General features: G+C 49.8%; 1 protein-coding gene and 1 long non-coding RNA gene across 3 annotated transcripts in view; both read right to left on the bottom strand.

Moving 5' to 3' along the window:
• ZNF667 (zinc finger protein 667) overlaps positions 1-1968 on the bottom strand; it is a 77767-nt gene extending 75799 nt beyond the window's left edge. Inside the window, exon 1 of one of the 2 annotated variants that reach the window (XM_053906209.1) lies at positions 1427-1968. In XM_053906209.1, coding sequence (XP_053762184.1) covers positions 1427-1607 — 181 coding nt within the window. In that variant the 5' untranslated portion in view covers positions 1608-1968. The remainder of the gene's footprint in view (positions 1-1426) is intronic. The other variant, XM_019439134.2, reaches the window with a different exon arrangement.
• Positions 1969-6261: 4293 nt separating this feature from the next.
• On the bottom strand, positions 6262-13197 carry LOC128778063 (uncharacterized). The gene is made up of 5 exons (XR_008423447.1): positions 13102-13197; positions 12164-12190; positions 9950-10077; positions 7876-7913; positions 6262-6569 (listed from the first exon to the last, which is right to left on the bottom strand). It is a non-coding gene; the product is annotated as an uncharacterized LOC128778063 (long non-coding RNA).
• Positions 13198-19721: the final 6524 nt, after the last annotated feature.

Below are 19721 nucleotides of genomic sequence, written 5' to 3'. Positions count from 1 at the left end.
ATGGGGGAGGGGAAGGAAAAAAAAGAGGTTAGAGTGGGAGAGAGCCAAAGCATAGGAGACTCTTAAAAACTGGAACGAGGGGCGCCTGGGTGGCTCAGTCGGTTGAGCGTCCGACTTCGGCTCAGGTCATGATCTTGCGGTATGTGAGTTCGAGCCCCGCGTCGGGCTCTGTGCTGACTGCTCAGAGCCTGGAGCCTGTTTCGGATTCTGTGTCTCCCTCTCTCTGACCCTCCCCCGTTCGTGCTCTGTCTCTCTCTGTCTCAAAAATAAATAAACGTTAAAAAAATTAAAAAAAACAAAACAAAAAACAAAAAAAAAAAAACAAAAAAAAAAACTGGAACGAACTGAGGGCTGCTGGGGGTGGGAGGGAGGGGAGGGTGGGTGATGGGTATTGAGGAGGGCACCTGTTGGGATGAGCACTGGGTGTTGTATGGAAACCAATTTGACAATAAATTTCATATATTTAAAAAAAATAAAAGTTATAAAAAAATAAATAAACATTAAAAAAAAGGCAATGAAGGCATATCTGAGACTAAGAATAAGATGTTGGATACAAAGGGAGGGTAAGGTGGGGTGAGGAGAGGGACACCAGACCTTCTGACTGTAATTCAAAGTGACCTCCAAGTCAACTGAGCTCCCCCTGGTTATTTACAGATGACGCGAAGATGGACAGGACAGCTTGCCCAAGCAAAGTTAGGGCCAGTGCTTGGACCAGAGTGAGAATTAGAAGTCCGTCCCCATAATTTTCCACTTGAGGAAATTCAGAGCTCCTCAAGGACAAGAACTGACCAGGGTCGTGCAGCAGTGGACGTGACAAGGGCAGATTTCTGGAATTACAGGGTCCTACCACCAAACCCCGTAGCATCCCACCGGTTAGACAGTCATTGGCTGTGTGCTGAGAAGCAAGATTAACGTTCACAAAACCCACTACGCCCATTTCTCAAATCAACACACCGAGACTCCAGAGTAGGTGAGGGACTTGTCCAAATCCCCAAACCAAAGATGACGACGATGACAATCAGACACTAACACTTGAGAGGTCACGGTGTGCGGGGCACTGTCCTAAGGTTCCATTAGAGAGTCAAATTCTATCATCCCCCTCAATTTGGGGGAAACGGAGGCACAGAGTGTGTGCACCTTGCCCGGGGTCTCAGAGCTAGTAAGGGGCAGAGTAACTCCAAAGATCATTTCACAAAAGGGGAAACTGAGGCCTACAGAGGACGAAAGGGTCCCAACCCAAACCCCCCGTCGCAGAGGGGGTGGGGGGTGGGGGTACAAGTGGGCGACTCAGAATCTACGACACCTTCAAATTTGCCCTCTTCCCTTCGATGGGAGCTATGACGTCACATGTCGGTGAGTGGGGGCTGTTACTAGGAGCTTGGGCATTGCATTCGGAAACCCGGGGGTAACCGGGGGTCGCACTCACCTCCAGAGGCACTTCTTTGGAGCCGGCACTTCTGGACTCGTGATCGAGGTCCGGAGCGCCCCGCCTGCGCAGACTCGGCGTCCCTCCACCAGCGCGACCTGCGACACTGCCCAGGCAACCGAGGCACGCGGACCCCTGGACACCACGGACCGCGAATGCGCGCGGCCAACTCAACGCGCATGTGCGCCCCCGACCTGTCGTTCAAAGCCTGCGGTGTGGCATCTCTGCTAGTCGGAATCCTCCTTCCAGCCTGGCCCCGCCTTATGCGTCAAGCTTCCGGCGTCTGGCTGTCTCCAGGGCAACCATCAGACTGACGGCCTAGGAAAGCGAGGCCTAGAAACTTCTGGGTGTCGTAGACTCAAAGGGGCAGAGAAACAGGAGGTGCCTGGAAGTGAGAAAGGTCTCCGACGCAGGAGTCCCCGCCTCCTTTCCCTGGCCCAGCTTGCCAGGTCCTGCCACAGTCCCGACCCGTTCGCGAGCCTTGGGGTCGGTTGCAGGGGGCTCTGCCCTCACAGCGGGCATCGCAGAGCGGGCCGCGGTCGCCATGGTAATACCTCTGGCTCGCCGCCCGCCCTTTGCGTGGTGACGTCATGCGCCGAGGGAAGGCAGTGGGCGCATGCGCCTAAAATGGGAGGCGTGAGGTTGAGCGGTGGGCGGGGCCGGGGAGTGGGGCGGGGGCGGGGAGCGGGGCGGAGCCGGGGAGCGGGGCGGGGCCGGGGAGCGGGGCGGGGGCGGGGAGCGGGGCGGAGCCGGGGAGCGGGGCGGAGCCAGGGAGTGGGGCGGAAGGGACTCCTCTGACCGGTCAGTTTAGGGCGCTTTCTTTTCAGAAAGTGCTCAGAGACTTCGCTGCAGGTTGTTCACTCGTTTTTACTTGCTCCCCATTTGTTTTGTTTGCTCCGCACTGGTTGGAAACCTAGACTTTCCATGTCAAGCCTGCCTCCAGGCAAACTAGGTCCCTTTGAGCTCTCAGGAGCATCCCACCTCCCCCTGCCTGCTCTGGGCCTTGATGACAGGTTCGTGCTATCCGTTGATTCATCTAACAGGTCGTTATTAAATGTCTGATAAATGCTGGTGCCAGGGAGACAGCTATGACCAAACAGGGAGCTGGCCGCAGACTTCTTGTTTTGAGCAAGTAGAGAAAAAAGTGAACCCATGTTTTTCAACCTCGGTATAATTGACATTTGGGTCTGATTATTCCTTGGGGTGGGAGCTGTCCTGTGCATTGTAGGGTGTCAAGCAGCATCCCTCTGCCCACTAGAGGCCAAGAGCAACACCCTCAGCCCTCCCACTAGTCTTGACAACAAAAAATGTCTCCAGACACAGCCAAATGTCCGCTCGGAGGCAAACTCAGTCCCGTTGAAGAACCACTGCTTTTTAAGGGGGTTTCCTAGGGGTACCTGGGTGGCCAGTTGTTTAAGCATCTTACTTCGGCTCAGGTCATAATCTCATGATTTGTGAGTTTGAGCCCCACATCAGGTTCTGTGCTGACAACTCAAGGGCCTGGAGCTTGCTTCAGATTCTGTGACTCCTTCTCTCTCTTCCCCTCCCCTGCTTGCATTCTGTTTGTGTGTCTCTCTCTCTCAAAAATAAATAAACATTAAAAAAAAATTAAGGGGTTTTCCCAAACTGGTCCTATTTTCAAATAACTTGGGCACCTCATAAACTCTCACCAGGTGATTAAAATCTGATGTCTGGGTATTTGAGGGTTGCTACCAGAGTGGATCTTTAAGGTTCGCATCACAAGAAAAAAATTATGTAACTACATGTGGTGATGGAGGTTAAGTAAACTTATTGCAGTGATCATTTTTCAATATATACAAATACCAAATCATGTTGTACACCTGAACTAATAGAATGTTATATGATAATTATACCTCAGTAAAACTTGGGGGGGGGGATCTGATATTGATTTGTGAGATGAGCTGGCATATTAACAAAACTCAGTTTAGATAAAGTTTAACAGAGCCCCACTTCACCACCACCAGCACCACCATCAAAGGGAAGGTGATTGGGGGCGCCCAGGTGGCTCAGTCAGTTAAGTGACTTCAGCTCAAGTCATGATCTTGCAGTTCGTGAGTTCGAGCCCCACATCAACCTCTGTGCTGACAGCCTGGAGCCTGCTTGGGATTCAGTGTCTCCCCCTCTCTCTGCCCCTCCCCTGCTTGTGCTCTGTCTCTTAAAAATAAATAAATGTTAAAAATTTTTTTTTTAAGACGGGAAGGTGACTGGATGTACAAAGGTCATAAAGATACGCGTTCTTTTTATTAAGGTAGCAACCCGGTCCGTATGCAAATTGCTATAAGAAATGATGACAGCTTCCTTGAGCTCAGACACAGTTGTGCCAACCCAGTGACACCCCCACCCCCTTTAATTCAGGACTTTAGTTGACTTGGAAAACTAGTTTTACATGCTCAAGTAGTCACTGGGGCTCAAGCATGTGAAATTACCCTCAGTGTGTGCAATCACCCTCTGAAGAGTATAGTCAAGCCTTTGTTTCCTTATTGACTGCCTTCCCACTCTTCCTTTAAGTGGATTTCCCACCAGGGGGCGGGAAAGGTGGCATCCTATTTGCCAAGAACAAACATAATCACATTTTGAGATAGAGGAACCGAAGAACTCCATAAAAACCTACTTCTTGCTCCTTTTCTATTCTTGCTAGGGCCTGCTAGGGCACCCCCAACTTCACACATGCTTCATATTGCAAATAATGTATGTCCTCCTTGTAGGGGACAAGGAGTTAATGATTTCTTTGGAACTGGCAAAATCTAATGAAGGACCAGGGGAAAATGACCCAATAAAGCCGCCATATGTGCATTCTAGACCTCCACCACTGGGGCTAGACCTCTCTACGCCAAGATCTGGCTCCAGGGAATAACACCTGAGCCCTGGTCTTTGCTCTAACCAGTTCCTGGATGCCTGAGAGGACCTGTAGTCCAGACCACAATCCTCAATAAAAAACCCCAGACCTCAAAAAAAAAAAAAAAAAAAAAACCAAAAAAACCCAGACCTCAAGCAAAACCGAGGCTCTCACCTTCCTGAGTCTCCTGCACACTGTGTCTATATCTGCACTCTCTACCTTCAATAAAGTCTGCTCTCACAGCCTGCCAGCTCACATTTGGTTTCTATCCTGTGCACAGCCAAGGACCCTCGTGGCTGGTCCTGGAGGACCCCATCTGGATCCTCAGACTGGCCTGCCGGCAAGTGTCTTATCATACTGGACAAGACCCAACTGACCGTGAGATCATGACCTGAGCCAAGATCAAGAGTCTGGTGCTTAATGGACTGAGCCACCCAGGCACCCCAATCAGATGTTTTTTTTTAATGTTTATTTTTGATAGAACATGTGAGCAGGTTAGGGGCAGAGAGAGAGGGAGACACAGAATGGAAGCAGGCTCCAGGCTCTGAGCTGTCAGCACAAAGCCGGATGTGGGGCTCGGACCCACAAACCTACGTGAGATCATGACCTGAGCTGAGTTGGAGACTTAGCTGACTGAGCAACCCAGGTGCCCCAGCAGACATGAGTTTTAAGTGACTCCTGGGGTCACTGATGTTCCCCATCCTCTCTCTCAGAAGCACTGGCTGGTGTCCAGGGCTTCGGAAAGCCCATGGCAGGCACAGTGCTTTCTAAAATGCCTGAACCAGGGCTCCTGGCTGGCTCAGTCAGTGGAGTGTGTGACTCTTGATCTCAGGGTTGTCAGTTTGAGGCCCATGTTGGGTGTAGAGATTCCTTAAAATAAAATAAAATCTTAAAAAAAAAAGCAGAACAACAAAAATGTATTAAATTCGAATGGGTAAGACAGCTGTAAGAATGGACTTTTTCACTTGTTTTAGTCTAGAAAATTTCTACCTTCCAACCGCTCTGCAAGAATGCTTGTCGTTTTGCTCCTCCTTGAAAGGACAAATTGAACATTGTAGGTCTGTAGACACGTACTAACAACAAAACAAAAAAATAAAAATAAAAAATAAAAATAAAAACAAAACAAAGCTTCGGTTCCATCAGACCAAATGAGTGTACATTTGTATGTCTTAAAGTAGTTTTTTTTTTTTTAATGTTTATTCATGTATTTTGAGAGAGATAGCATGAGTGGGGAAGGGGCAGAGAGAGAAGAGAGAATTCCAAGCAGCCTCCCCGCTATCAGCATGGAGCCCAATTTGGGGCTTGATGCTACGAACAGTGAGATCCTCACCTGAGCCGAAATCAAGAGTCAGATGCTTAACCAACTGAGCCACCCTGGTGGTAGTTTTAATTAGCCATTTTAATGAACTTTGTGATGAACAAATGACTGGTTCTGATCATGATAATCAGAGGGCTTCTACTCTGTCAGTACCCCCATTTTGCAGATGACAAAATGAGGTACAGGGAGACAATAACTTCCCCAAGGTCACAATCCAGTAAGGGGTGGCACCAGGATCTGCACTCAAGAAACCCGTCTCCTCCTTAGAGCCCAAGCTCTCAACCAGGACGATGGACATCCTCAAACATGGGCAAAAGTCCACGCAGGTGGGACAGTTGGGACATAGCCTAGTCTCGAGATCACTACATCTTCAGATGCCTATTTCTTCATTTGGGAGACCTAAATCTTTATACCAAAAAAAAAAAAAAAAAAAAAAAAAAAAAGACCGGAATGAGTCAAACCTGTCATCTGTGTGACCTTGGACAAGTTATCGATCCCTCTGGGCTATAGTTTCTTCACCTGTAACAGGGACAGCATAACAGAATTCTTCATGGGGTGATTGCCAGAATTAAGGGGTATACATGATTCTTGGCCCCCTTCCCCCCCCCCCCCAAGGTATTAATTCTCAGTGTCGCGTGAATGGAAGAACTGAGCCCTCACGGTCTCAATTAGTGTACATTTAATTAGAGAAACAGTGGGGGGGGGGGGGTGGGAAGAGGCCAGGGACAGCGGTGTGGAAAGCCGCCTGAGGGCCCTCGCTCGCCCTGGGTCCACCTCCTCAGGACCCTCAGGGACACCTTCCTGCAGAGACAGGTGTCACCCCTCAGAGGACCCAGTCCATCACTCTCCAAACTGGCGGTCCCGGGCAGACAGGGTTCCTGGAGGCGAGACTAGCGGGCATATGAAGGACTGGCGACCGCCCAGAGGGGACAGAGCAGGGTCGCTAGAAAGAGCAGCAGGGGTCGTTCCTGGGGGAGGGAAGAGGGCGGGGAGAAAGGTAGATGTGCCTCGCTCTGCGCCGCCGCTCGGTGGTTCCACCGACTGGAACGCGCGTCCCGGGGTCTGAGCCGGGGGGGGGGGGGGGGGGGGGGGGCGGGGCTCCACCTGGTCACTCCCAGCAGGTGCCTCCCCCACCGAAGGGTTCCTGCGACCACGCGGAGGAAGGAGGCCGCCCCTCCAGTTCCGTCTGTCACCGTCCGGCCTTCCAGGACACTCACTTGATTGCCAGTCACCCTCCAGAGGGCGCTCTCCTTGACCTCGAGGACCTCCCCTGCCGCAGCCCGTCTGTGCCCCGGCAGCTCGGTGACCCCGCCCCTCCGTGACCCCGGCCCCTCGGGGTGCTCGCCCCTCGAAGACCCCGCCTCTCCGTGACCCCGGGCCCTTCCGTGACCCCGCCCCTCCGTGATCCCGGCAGCTCTGTGCGCCCTCCCCTCGGTGACTCCGCCCCTTGATGACCCCGGCCCCTCGGGACGCCCGCCCCTCTGAGACCCCGCCCCTCCGTGACCCCACTTCTCCGTGACCCCGGCCGCTCTGCTCCCCCGGCCCCTCCGTGCCCCCTGCAGCACCGCGCCCCCGGCTCCGGTACCCCCAGCCTGGCACACTGGAGCCTCGCCAGGGTGGGGCAGGGAGCGAGTGTACAGGGTCTGCCGTGCGTGCTGGGGTCCCCGGGGTACATCCGTCCGGTGGACTTGCTCCCAGAGGGTCTCGCAGCGCAGTGCGGGGGTCCTCAAACTACAGCCTCCCCCACTTTTTATAGGTTTTTAAAACAGGTAACATCCACATGGCATAAAATTCACCATTTAGCCGTTTTAGCTACTCAAGGATCCACCATGGAATCGTCGCTCAACAAAAGCTTGCTGAGCTCCTCAATCAAGTTCAACAGCAGCAACCCCGCGGCCAAGTGTGTACCCGGAAGAACTGAAAACAAGTGTTCAGACAGAGGCCTGGACACAGATGTCCACAGCAGCACTATTCACAGCTGTCAAAAGGCGGAAGACACCTCAAATGCCCTTCAGCGGGACGTAGAGCGAAATGTGGTCCCGCCGGCCGATGAGGTGTACCCAGACTGCTCGGCCACCGTAAGAACGGACACGTGACCCCTGCCACCTCCTGGATGAACCTTGAAAGCGCAAAGCGTGACACGGGTCACGTGGTGTGTGGTTCCACGTCTATGACACCATCCGTCCAGAACGGGCCAAGCCATGCGGACACAGAGAGTTGAGTGGTGGTTACCAGGGGCTGGGAGGAGAAAATGCCCTTCTGGCCATCACGTACCTGATGTCCACTTCCGTGCTACAGGAGTGACAGTAACACTTGGGTGGTTGACGAGGAAGTGAACCGGAAACAGAGAAAGAAACAGGAGGGGTGAGGTACGTCAAGTTCCTCCCCTGGCTTTCTCCCCTTCCTTGTTGTTGTGACACCCTGAGGGCCTGCGGGTCTATGGCCCTCACCTCCCACCTTCTGTCCCATCTTCCAGCCAGCTCTTCCCATCCTCATCAGTAACACCGTCCTCTCCCCTGGGGTTTCTCAGCTTGATCGCTACTGACATTTTGAGCTGGATCACTGTTTATTTGGGGGTAGCTGGCCTATGCAATGCAGGATGTTGAGCAGGATCCCTGGTCTCCTCCCACTAAAGGCCAGTAGCACCCCGTCCCCAGTCATGACAGCCAACAGTATCCCCAGATGCTGCTGTGCCCTCTGGGGGGCAAGGTTACCCCACTGGAGAACCACCGGTCTAACCAAGGGCCCAAGTCCAAGCCTGAGGCTCATCTCGTTGGTGCCATTTTCCTCATCCCTCACATGCAATCCGTTAGCATTTTTATTTTATTTTTCAGAGAGAGACAGAGCGTGAGCAGGGGAGGCGCAGAGAGAGAGAGAGAGGGAGACACAGAATCCGAAGCAGGCTCCAGGCTCTGAGCTGAGCTGTCAGCACAGAGCCCTACAAGGGGCTCAGGGGCTCGAACTCAAGAGCCATGAGGCATGAAGTCATGACCTGAGCTGAATACTGACGCTCAAAGGACTGAGCCACCCAGGCACCCCCCATTAGCACTTTGTATAGAACCACCAGGTGGTCTTCCTCATCTCCACTACCTCATCACCAGGTATTCTGCCGGCCCACTCGGACCTCATTCTCTCATCTCTCTGCTTCCGCTCTTGCCCTGTCCTCATTCAGCACCCAGACCGACCCTTTCCTACTTGACGTCAGATCTTGCGGATGGCTCTCCACCAAACTTAGAATAAAACTTCCTTCTCGCCACGGTCTATGGGGCCCCTTTGTGACCTGGACGCCCTCTGGCTCTCCCAACTCATGCAGACTTTCCTTTGGTCCCTCAGAGGCACACAGGGCAGTTCAGCCTCGGGGTCTTTGCCTTGCATGTTCCCTTTGCTCAGGACGGCTGTCCCTGCAGCTCTCAAGGCAGGCTGCTTCCGCCAGCTCAGCTCGCCTTTTCCAGTAAAGCAGCCCACCGCTTTGCGTGCTCTGACAGACCCCCTGATTCGCTTCCTTTCCTGGAGCTCACTGTTTGTTTTTTTTCCGTCCTGCCCCTATCCTGTGAGCTTGTGGGGTCCAGGGACCTTGTGGGGTCTTGTAGTCCCGGCATCCAGCAAGGGACCTGCTGCATGTGTAAATATTTGAGTTTGAGGATGAAATGAATGATTACTGGCCATTTCTTGCAGATAATATTCCCATGCCTCCGCCCCCCTAACCTCTACCCCCAGACCTCTACTTACTGCTTGGTAAATGACTTGGTCCTTAAGAACCTACCTTATTTACATGGAGAGAGAGAGAGAGACAGAGAGAGAGAGAGAGAGAGAGAGAGAGAGAGAGAGAATGAATGAATGGTAGTATTTCAGAGGAGACTCTGAGGCCGTGTTAGTGCAGAAGGGAGTGTCTCCTAGCCAAGCCTGGTGGTGGAGGGATGGAGGTAGGGAGTGGAGAGAGACAGTGAGGGAGGAGTGATTCGAATTACAGAGTGGGGGGGTCTTCCTTCCTACCCCTTCCCTTGCTTGGCACCTCCTTCACTCCCTCCCTTCTCTGTGCCCTCCGTCTCTGTCTCTGCCATCCTTCTTCCCTTTTCCCTCCTCCCTACCCCCTCCCTCCTCCCTTCCCCTCCCTCCTCCCTCCTCCCTACCCCCTCCCTTCTCCCTGCTCCTCCCTCCTCCCTGGTCCCCCTCCTTCCTGCCCCCTTCCTCCTCCCTCCTCTTTGTCCCTCCCTCCTCCCTGGTCCCCCTCCTCCCTCTTTCCTGCCCCCCTCCCTCCTTCCTGCCTCCCTCCCTCCTCCCTCCTCCCTCCTCCCTCCTCCCTGCCCCCTTCCTCCTCCCCCCTCAAAGGTAACAGGCTCCTTCTTACCCAGTCTCCTTTGTTGTAGGACACAAACAGGAAGGTGACCATCATATAAGTGCATTTCAACAAATTCCATCTGGTCTGTTTCGTGGGTGGTTTCTTAATGGAGGTGGCAGTGGCTAGGGAAATCTTCCCTGGGAGAAGCCGGTGGGAAGGATGCACGCTGAGGATATGCCTGTCCCCATCCAGAAATCCCTGCCCTTCGGAAATCTCTGTTCCCAGCACAAGTCCCCTCCTGACCTCTCTGCACCACATCTCCACCTGACGCCCTGAACTGAAATTTTGGTCTCCTGCTGCCGGTTGCCATCCCTCCTGTCCACCCGACAAGCAGCCAGCTACACGTGCTGTCCTCCCCGATTACTCACCAGCCTCCTGCTCACCTTTCTGTCCCTCCAGCCTCCTCCAGCCTCCATGAGGGTGCCAGGAGGGTCTTTCTAACACCCAGATATGAGCATGCGGCCTCCCCGCTTCAGACCTGATGTGATTTTCACCTCCCCAACGTCCTTCCCTGCCCTTGTCATCCGAAACATCTTGTTCAAGTATTACATACAGAAAGCCCCAAATTTTTGCAATAAGCATTTTAGGATCCTGTAGGTACAAAGTAACATCTATGTAAAATGAGTTTCCTTTCTGACTTTCAGGTCCTTTCTCTTGCCTGGATAGGACGTGCACAGGATGGAACACCCAGTACGATGGGCAATAGAAGTGGTGACCCGGAAAGCCGTCCATTCACGAGCTGGGGGCTGGGAAATCTGTCACAATGTCTGCATCGAACAGGTTGTTCCCTGTGAGTTTGCGGGGGGGCTTCTCTTTGTCATATGGAGATGTTCTCTCCATCCCTGGTGTGCTGGGATTTTATTCTGTAATCAGGAATGACTGTTGGATTTTATCTTTTTTTTTTTTTTTCTGTATCTGTTGAGATGATGATATGATTTTTTTCCCTCTTTATATTAATAGGGTGGGGATTCCAGGGGTGCCTGGGTGGCTCGGTCAGTTAAATGTCCAACTTCGGCTCAGGTCATGATCTCACAGTTTGTGGGTTCGAGCCCCACATCGGACTCTGTGCTGACAGCTCAGAGCCTGGAGCCTGCTTCGGATTCTGTGTCTCCCTCTCTCTCTGCTCCTTGCCCACTCATGCTCTGTCTCTCTCTCTCGTTCTCAAGACTAAATAAACATTAAAAAAAAAAAATGTTCCCTGTGTGGTTTTAAACTATTTTGTGGCAGTGTTCCTAGAAGTGGTTTTCTTTATATTCATTCCCTTTCGCATTCTCAGAGCTTTTAAAATCTGTTGCTTGATGGTTATTTTTTTATCAGAACACAAAATTCTTAGCCATTAACTCTTGAGCTATCACTTCAGCTTCATTTTCTCTTGCTTTTCCTTCTTAAATTCTCATTTCACATGTGTTACAAATTTTCACCAATTCTCATAAGTCTCTTATTTTATGCTTTTTTCTGTTTTCTTTAATTTTTAAAAAACTGTTTATTTATTTTGAGAGAGAATGAGAGAGAGAGAGCAGGGCAGGGGCAGAGAGAGAGGGAGACGGAGAATCCCAAGCAGGCTCCACAATGTCAGCACAGAGCCCTGCATGGGGCTCGAACTCAGGAACCGTGAGATCATGACCTGAGCCCAAATCAAGAGTCAGACGCTTAACCTACCGAGCCACCTAGACGCCCCTTTTCTGTACTTTTCTATTCTTTTATCCGTTGTTCTGCACTTAGAATAATTTCTCTTGACCCATTTTCTAGCTCACTAATCGTGCTTTCTGCTAAGCTCAACCCCTGAACTCTTCATTTCAGTTACATATTTTCAATTCTAGAATGGCCATTTGACTTTTTTTTTTTTAAAACAAATTATAACTCTCTGGTGAAATGACTCATCTATTTTTGTGAACTTAATAATCATAAGCTTTTTTAAAGTGCTTATGGCCAAACTCTGGGTCCCCTGGAGGCTCGCTCTTATTGCCGGGTTTCCCCTCTCTTGGTTTTTTGGCCACGCAGCCCTGACACTCGGGACTTACGTGTTATTTCCAGGGGGAACAGGAATGTTTCCCACACCTACCTCAGTGGGCGGGGCCTCCTGGGCACCCACGAGTGGCAAAAAGGAACAGAAGGCTTTGGATGCCCTTCTGAAGGACACCTTCACAGGTACTGGAGCTGTGCCCGCCGTTACCTGGGGTCTTCTCCATGGGGCTGTTGGATTTTAGCGGATCCATGACTTACCTTCTTCCTTGCAATCATTTGTTTCTTCTAAAGATGAACATGGAGGAGGAGGAGGAGGAGAGGAAATCAGTAAGGGAGCTTGAGATGGATGGATATAGTGCTTCTAGTGCCTGGGGAGGGAGGGGGATGCAGTGACCTCCTTGGTCTCCTTGCTGTCCCTCGGTTCCCAGCCACTCTCCTCCCTCATGCTGTTCCCTGCGCTGTTCCTAGGCACTCTCCTCCTTTGTGGCCTGTGCACATGCTGTTCCCTGTGCCTGGAGCGCTCTTGTGCACTCGACTGGCTCCCTCCTTCAGGTCTTTGCTGAAATGTCACTTTCCATCATCACCCTCTAAACGCCTGTCAACCTGTCCCAGCTCTATTTCCCTCTTCCTTTCTCCAGTGTTTTCCTAAGACTCATCAACATCCAACAGACTCTTAACCCCCTTCTTTTTTTTTCTTTTTTAACGTCTATTTTTGAGAGGCAGAGCACGAGCAGGGGAGGGGCAGAGAGAGGGAGACACAGAATGGAAGTAGGCTCCGGGCTCCGATCTGTCAGCACAGAGCCCCATGCGGGGCTTGAACCCACAACCCGTGAGATCATGACCTGAGCCGAAGTCGGACACTTAACTGACTGAACTACCCTATTTATTTGTTTTCTTTCTCTTCTCCCTGGAATGCAAGGTCCATCCAGGCACAGATTTCTGTCTGTTTCGTCCCCTGCTATCTCCCCAACACCTAGAACAGGACTTAGCACAGAGGAGCTAATATTAACCAGCGTTTGTTGGATGAATGACAAAAATGTTAAACCATTTATGATGGTAACGATGAGGAGAGAGCGTAGGGTTTGGTGATATCTAAAGGCTCTTCCAACACTAATTAAAAAAGCAAAGAGCTCTGTGTTTCTGTGCACAGGAGTGAGAACAAATAGTGGGACCCAAACAGCACAGTCACTACTTACCGCTTAGCACCTGGAGGCTCAGCAAACCTAAGGAAGACAACACACAGACTGAATTACAAAAAGCAGCATGACGAGTGCTCTCGGGTCAACAGGTTCAACAGGCTCGCCACAAGCTAGCTCTCCTCCGAGAAGCCCTGCTGGGTTGCGGGCACCTTTTCTCCTTGCCACCATGGGCAGGACGTTGATCCATATTGCATAATAACCACCTGTCCCCCAGTAGACTATGAGCTCATGTACAAGTCTGAGCATGTCAGATTCATCTTCGGGGTTCCCACCGCCCTGCATGGTCTTGGCACATACTGAAGTGTCAAAGAATATTCTCACCAGACAAGATATTCTCACCAAAATCCCAGGGCATGCATGGAGTGAGATTCTTACCTAGGGTCTCTGAGGTCACTCATCCAGGTAAAAGGGTGGTCCCAGGAGGCAAGACCATGGTGGCAGACAAGGTCCAGAGTGTTGAGTCCATGGGGTCATGAGCGAGGAGGCCATAAGGAGGAAACAAATCACCAGATAAGAAGATGGGGAGACTGGGAACGCATGAGGACAGAGCCCAGGTGGCTTGTGGTGATCAGTTAGGACTTAGCAGTGAGCAGGGGAGACCTTTGAAAGCCTCATTGTCTGGGTCAGATAGGAAATCAAATGGCTTAAGCGACTTGCATTGGGTCAGGGTTAGGCTGGGCAGGCAGCCACCATCCCTCTCCATGTGTTTAGTGTCCCCATGTTGTCGGCACCTTGCACACTTTGGGTGAATAATGCCTACTTTGTGAACAAGTTGTGGGGAGCCCTGATTTGGTTCCCAGAGGATACCCCACCTTTCTGAAAGTCAAAGTAGTACAGCTAGTTTTTCAAGTCCCTGGTTTAAAAAAAAAAATTATCCAAGAGATGATCCCTGGCTAGGAATGGACCCTTTAGCAGAGATAAGAAAGGGAACAAAGTGGAGGATGGGGGAGCAGTGTGAAATAAGAATCTTAGTTTCAATACTGTTGAGATGTGAGCAGCAAGGAGAGAATCCAGAAGGGGTCATTGGGCAGCGACAGAAACAGAGAAGACGAAGGAGGTGTTAATGGTTCCTTCTTAGCTCACCCCACCCTGATGGTTCTCAAAAGAGGAGGGAAAGGAGGGTATCCCCCAGATTTCATGGGATGCTCTGGGGACCAGGGTGGGTTGCTTTGACTTACGCTTATCCCCTTTGGAGACACATTTATCCAGGTGGCCAGAATCCCTGGGTACCATTTTCCTTGAGGATTCATCCCCCAGAAATTAAGAGGATTAACAGCAAAGGATCCCCTTGACCCATTTTTTATCTCATCTCTCTCCTGAGGGTCAGATGAGAGACAGGTGGAGGAAAGAGTAGGCTACACTCTCAAGATCTCTTTATCCAGTACCTCTTTGCACACATACACAAAACTCAATACATCCTTGTATTCTATGGCAGTGGTCGTTGGCTTTTGAGAGTCTGATAAAATCTGGGGACCTTACATGCATATGTGCTTCCATACCCAGTCACACCTGCAGCCTCAACCCACCTGAGTCCCAGACACCCTCTCTCAGTTTTCCCTGCAGCCTCAGGGGTCATGTGGACCCCTACAGTTCGTCCCGTAGGGGTGGGGCAGTGGATTGTGGGGCAGTGGATTGTGACCTCCCTTAGCAGAGGGTGTCTCTCAACCTGGTCCTTGAATCAAAGAGAACAAAGATCCCCTTCTCATTCTTGTTTTCTATACTTCATAGCACCCAAATACATCCCAGTTACCCCTAGAAAAGGGAAAACTAACTTACCTTTCACTGTAGGGCACCGCAGAACCAGAAGTCAGGACGTCAATATGGAAAAGAGAGAGCAAGAGAGTAGGATAACATTAATACCTCCCCAAGTACACTCCATTATTCCTTCATTAAGTAATCTTAAAGTTGTGTTTAACTTTTTATTGTGTACTATTTATAGACTCACAAAGTATTGCAAAAATAGTACAGAGGGGTCCTGTGTAACCACCATCCAACTTCTCCCAATGGTGGCATCTTACATGACTGTAGTACTTATCAAAACCAGTAAGTTAACATTGGCACAATATCAGTAACTGGACTGTAGAACATACTCAGATTTCATCAGGGTTTTGTGTGTGTGTGTGTGTGTGTGTGTGTACTCCTTTTTGTTTTAATTGTATTTTATGAAATACCTAGCTATCTCACGGTCATAGGGAAGCTATCTTAAAATAATAAGGATATCATTACCTTGCTCTATAAGTGAAAGAAGGGAGATTCATACAGTTCCTAGGGGTCTCTAGGAGAGCCAGACAGTGACCCAATGCAGGTGGGTACCAGTGAATCCCCGCCTCTCATTCTCAAGGGGCGAGTAGAAGCGGGACTTGAGGCTAATACTGGAGATGAAGGGGGGAGCACTACTTCTTTATTTGTCCACTTCACCCCCATAAATCATGATGGGCCCCACCTAAACAATCTGCTTGTTGAGTTGAAGTTGGTGGGTCCATATGTGTATTAAGAATCAACACCTGGGAAGCTTATTACAAACAGGCCTTAAGCTCCGCCCCAGATGTCCTGATTCCTTAGGTAGATCTGAGATGGGCTCTTAATTTTAAACAAAGTCTCAGAGGTCAACAAACATCTTCTGTAAAGGTCCAGATGGTATCTATTTTAGGCTTTGCAGGCCACACAATCTGAGTATGACTACTCAACTGCTTTGCCAACCAGAAACCAGCCATAGAGGATACATAAACGAATGTGTGTGACTAGGTGTCAATAAAACTTTATTTAAAAAAAAAAAAACACAGGCAGCAGGCCAGGTGGTAGTTTGCCAACTGCTACTTTAGCTCAGTGGTTCCCAAACCATCTGAATCACATCACCTGAGAAACCTTTTGAAAGAACAGATTTCAAGATCCCTTTCTTTGGTATTCTCATGCCAAAATTGCAGGTGGAATACAGAAATTTGTGTTTTGTTCTTTCAAGTTTCTGATTATCAGCTCGTTTGGGGAACCACGTCTTCTAACCTAGGCTCCATCTGGCTCACAGTGCCATTATGAGACAGAGATAGATCTCCAATATTATTTCTCTTTGACTCCTTCCAATGAGCAAAAGTACCACGCATTAGCAGTTGTAGGGAACATTCTTTTCCTTTAAGAAACATTTGTGTAGCCCAACTGTGTCCCAGACCTTTATTCTAGGGCAAGTCTTGCCTCGGAGGAGCAGTAGACATGTACCCTTTCCCACCTGTCCTTCTCCCCAAGAGGCAGTTGCTAAACATCTGCCAGGACACTGCAGCTTAGATCCTTCGGTGGAATCTGCCTGTACTGATTATGCTCCTGACCGCAGGCCAATATCTAAACACCAGGGTCTGCACCCACCCTTGCCCACAGAAAGTTACGAGTATGATCTCAAGGACACAAAGTCAAAATGGTCACAGTACTCACTTTCTTCTTCTGTCCTATCTGGAGGGGAGAATGCAGGCAGCCAGGTTCCCAGGGAGGTGTAGGGTAGAGAGAGACATAGGCATTAAGAGTGGGATCCTAGGGGCGCCTGGGTGGCTCAGTCGGTTAAGCATCTGACTTTGGCACAGGTCACGATCTCACGGTTCGTGGGTTCGAGCCCCACATCAGGCTCTGTGCTGACAGCTCAGAGCCTGGAGCCTGCTTCGGATTCTGTGTCTCCCCCTCTCTCTGCCCCTCCCCTGCTCATGCTCTGTCTCTCTCTCAAGGAATAATAAACATTTAAAAAAAAAAAAAAAAGACTGGGATCCTAGACACCAGCAAAGGAGTGTCCCTGACTGGTCAGAAGAGAGCAGTGGTGGAAAGACCACTGGGGATGAGACAGATGAAGACTCAGACTCCACCGTTTGCTCCATCATTCCCTCCCACAAATCTTTTTTTTTTTTTAATGTTTATTTATTTTTGAAAGACAGAGGGCGAGCAGGGGAGAAGCAGAGAGAGAGGGAGACACAGAATCCAAAGCAGGCTCCAGGATCCGAGCCATCACCACAGAGCCCGATGCGGGGCTCGAACTCACAAACCGTGAGGTCATGACCTGAGCGGAAGTCGGCACTCAACTGACTGAGCCACCCAGGCGCCTCATCTCCCCCACATATCTTGGCGGAGCATCTACTATGTGAGGACACACGAACAGCAAAGCGGGCAAGGTCCTTATGCTCAGAGAAGCAGTGACAAGGGTCATCTATGGGGTACAAGCAGGGTGAGTGTGTTTGGGTAAACCTGCAGGGGGCAGGGGGAGCCTGTAAGCTGGTGGTGGTGGCTGACCTTGTGGGGGTGCCAGGGAAAGCACTCTGGAGGCATCGCTGCTGTGCCTGAAACCTGAAACGTGATTGGGGTTAACCATGTGATGACGCTTGGAAGCAGGGAGAGAAAAGCATCCGGGCAGAGGGAACAGCATGGGCATGGTCCTGGGTGGGGAGGAGCCCAGGGCTTTGGAATGATAGCGAGAGACCCCCCCACACACTCACATAGGGACACGATGATATAAGACGACCACGGCACAAGTGTATCTGGAGCAGAGCCTTGTAGGCGATTTGAAAGCCCTCAGACTTCATCCTGAGAACAGCCATGCAGCACTGAAAGGCTTGGACACGTGTCCAAATCTCGGCTGTACAAACACTAGCTTTGTGATCTTTGGCAACTTACCTCACCTCTCTGTGCCTCAATGTCCTTGTCCTAAAAATGGAATTCTAACAGGATGACCAGGCATTCAGGCTTGCCCGGGACGGAGGGGTTCCCAGCAGAGAGTGTTTTCATGCTAAAACCAGGAATGTCCTGGGCAAACAGGGTCACACTAGATGATGATGGCGTCTACCTCTGTTCTAAGAGCTAAAGAAACAATGCAAGCGGAGCCCTAAACACACACTGGCTTTGTTAAGGTGCTTAGTGAAACTTTTGTCAGTTGCCAGTTGACTCCTGATAGTCTGCTTCTTTGTGGACCTCAGTTTCCCCAGCTGTATACTGGGTCACATGATCTCCAGCCCAGTGAGCCTATGACTCAGGTTGAGGGTATTACACCTAATAATGGCTTTATTACATTGATCTTCTGCTTCCCGACAGGTGCTTGGCACTTGGAAGAAGAAAAAAATTTTACTTTTTTACAAAGTGCAGCTGCCCTTCCAAGGAGGGTGGTCTGGTCCACAGAGGGCTGACGTGAATGGATTATCTGAGGACGGGAGTCAGGGAGAGCTGAATTATTTGCCCCGCAGGCAACGCAGGAGGAAGGGAAGGAGAGAGGGAAAGAACCCCCACTGATGTCCACTCTCTCCATTTGTACAAAATGGGGACCCATTTTCTTTCAGCCATCCCACCACTGAAAAATCAAAAAGTTATATAATTCCCTGTGTGACCAAACGTGTGGAGACATAAGCATTCTTGTTGGCTGTTGATGGGAGTGTAAATCTGTTTATCCTCTGTCCAAGTTTTTTATTTTATTTTATTTTAATTTATTTTAATTCTATTCTATTCTATTTTATTTTAATGCTTATTTGTGTATTTATTTTTGAGAGAGAGACAGCACAAGCAGAGGAGGGGCAGAGAGAGAGAGAGAGAGAGAGACAGACAGACAGACAGAATCCGAAGTAGGCTCCAGGCTCCGAGCTGTGAGCGCAGAGCCAAATGCGAGCTTGAACCCACGAACCATGAGATCATGACCTGAGCTGAAACCAAGAGTTGGACGCTCAACCAACTCAGCTACCCAGGTGCCCCTCCTTTGTCCAAATTTTAAATGCCAGTGCCCTTTGACCCAGTCGTTTCCCTGTTAGGAGTGTATTCACACATAAGTACATGCAAACATGAGAAAATCCAAAAAGTGCAAGGATATTGTTGTAGCACTGCTCACAATGGCATAAACATGAACTGAAGCAAAACTGAAACGAAAATAAGAGGTAAACAAAAGTCCCATAAACAGAAAAGACCCATTAAATGATGTGAGTCAGTGAAATATCATTCAGGTATCTGAAGGAAAGAGATGAGTTCTGCCACTGAAATGCATACCCTCTTTAACCCAGACGGTTGAGGATATCCATACATATGTGTTACTCTTTCTGGTTAAGAATAAACCAGAGACTACTCATAGCTATTTCTAGACAGACCTGGGACGGGATGAGGAGGAGATTCTGACTTTTATTTTTTGTCCCCTTGACTTCTTCCACGTGCATATACTATTTTTTTTATATAAATCTACAGCATAACAATTACCAGGGAAAGTTCCAACTGTGCCATACGGCAAGAAAAATTTCTATCACCTTAAAACTCAGAGAAACAAAATGGGACTGGATGCTCTCTGAATGGTTCTTCCCAAATGAATAGGACATAAAATAAACAAGTTGATAATTACATACTTATTTTAAGTAAATAAATAACAACCTCAATGACTCTGTTAAGTCTGCATGTCCTTGTAGACAAGAGAAACACCGTAAGGATATAGGCTCCCTACTTACCGTCCGTTGACAACCTGCTCATCATACCTGAAGAGGAAGATATACCACATGGTATGCAAATACAAGACAAAGAAATATTCCTAATTAATGGATTTCTCCAACTCAACAGATGTAACAACCTCTCTTCTTTGGGAAGTATGGCTACGGTGGCTCAGGCATGATTTAGGGTGTCCCCCAATA

The sequence above is a fragment of the Panthera pardus genome, unplaced genomic scaffold (genome assembly GCF_024362965.1).
Source record: "Panthera pardus isolate Hobbes unplaced genomic scaffold, ASM2436296v1 HiC_scaffold_18, whole genome shotgun sequence".
In the NCBI taxonomy this organism is placed as follows: Eukaryota; Metazoa; Chordata; class Mammalia; order Carnivora; family Felidae; genus Panthera; species Panthera pardus.
This window is presented reverse-complemented; position numbering and strand designations above follow the sequence as displayed.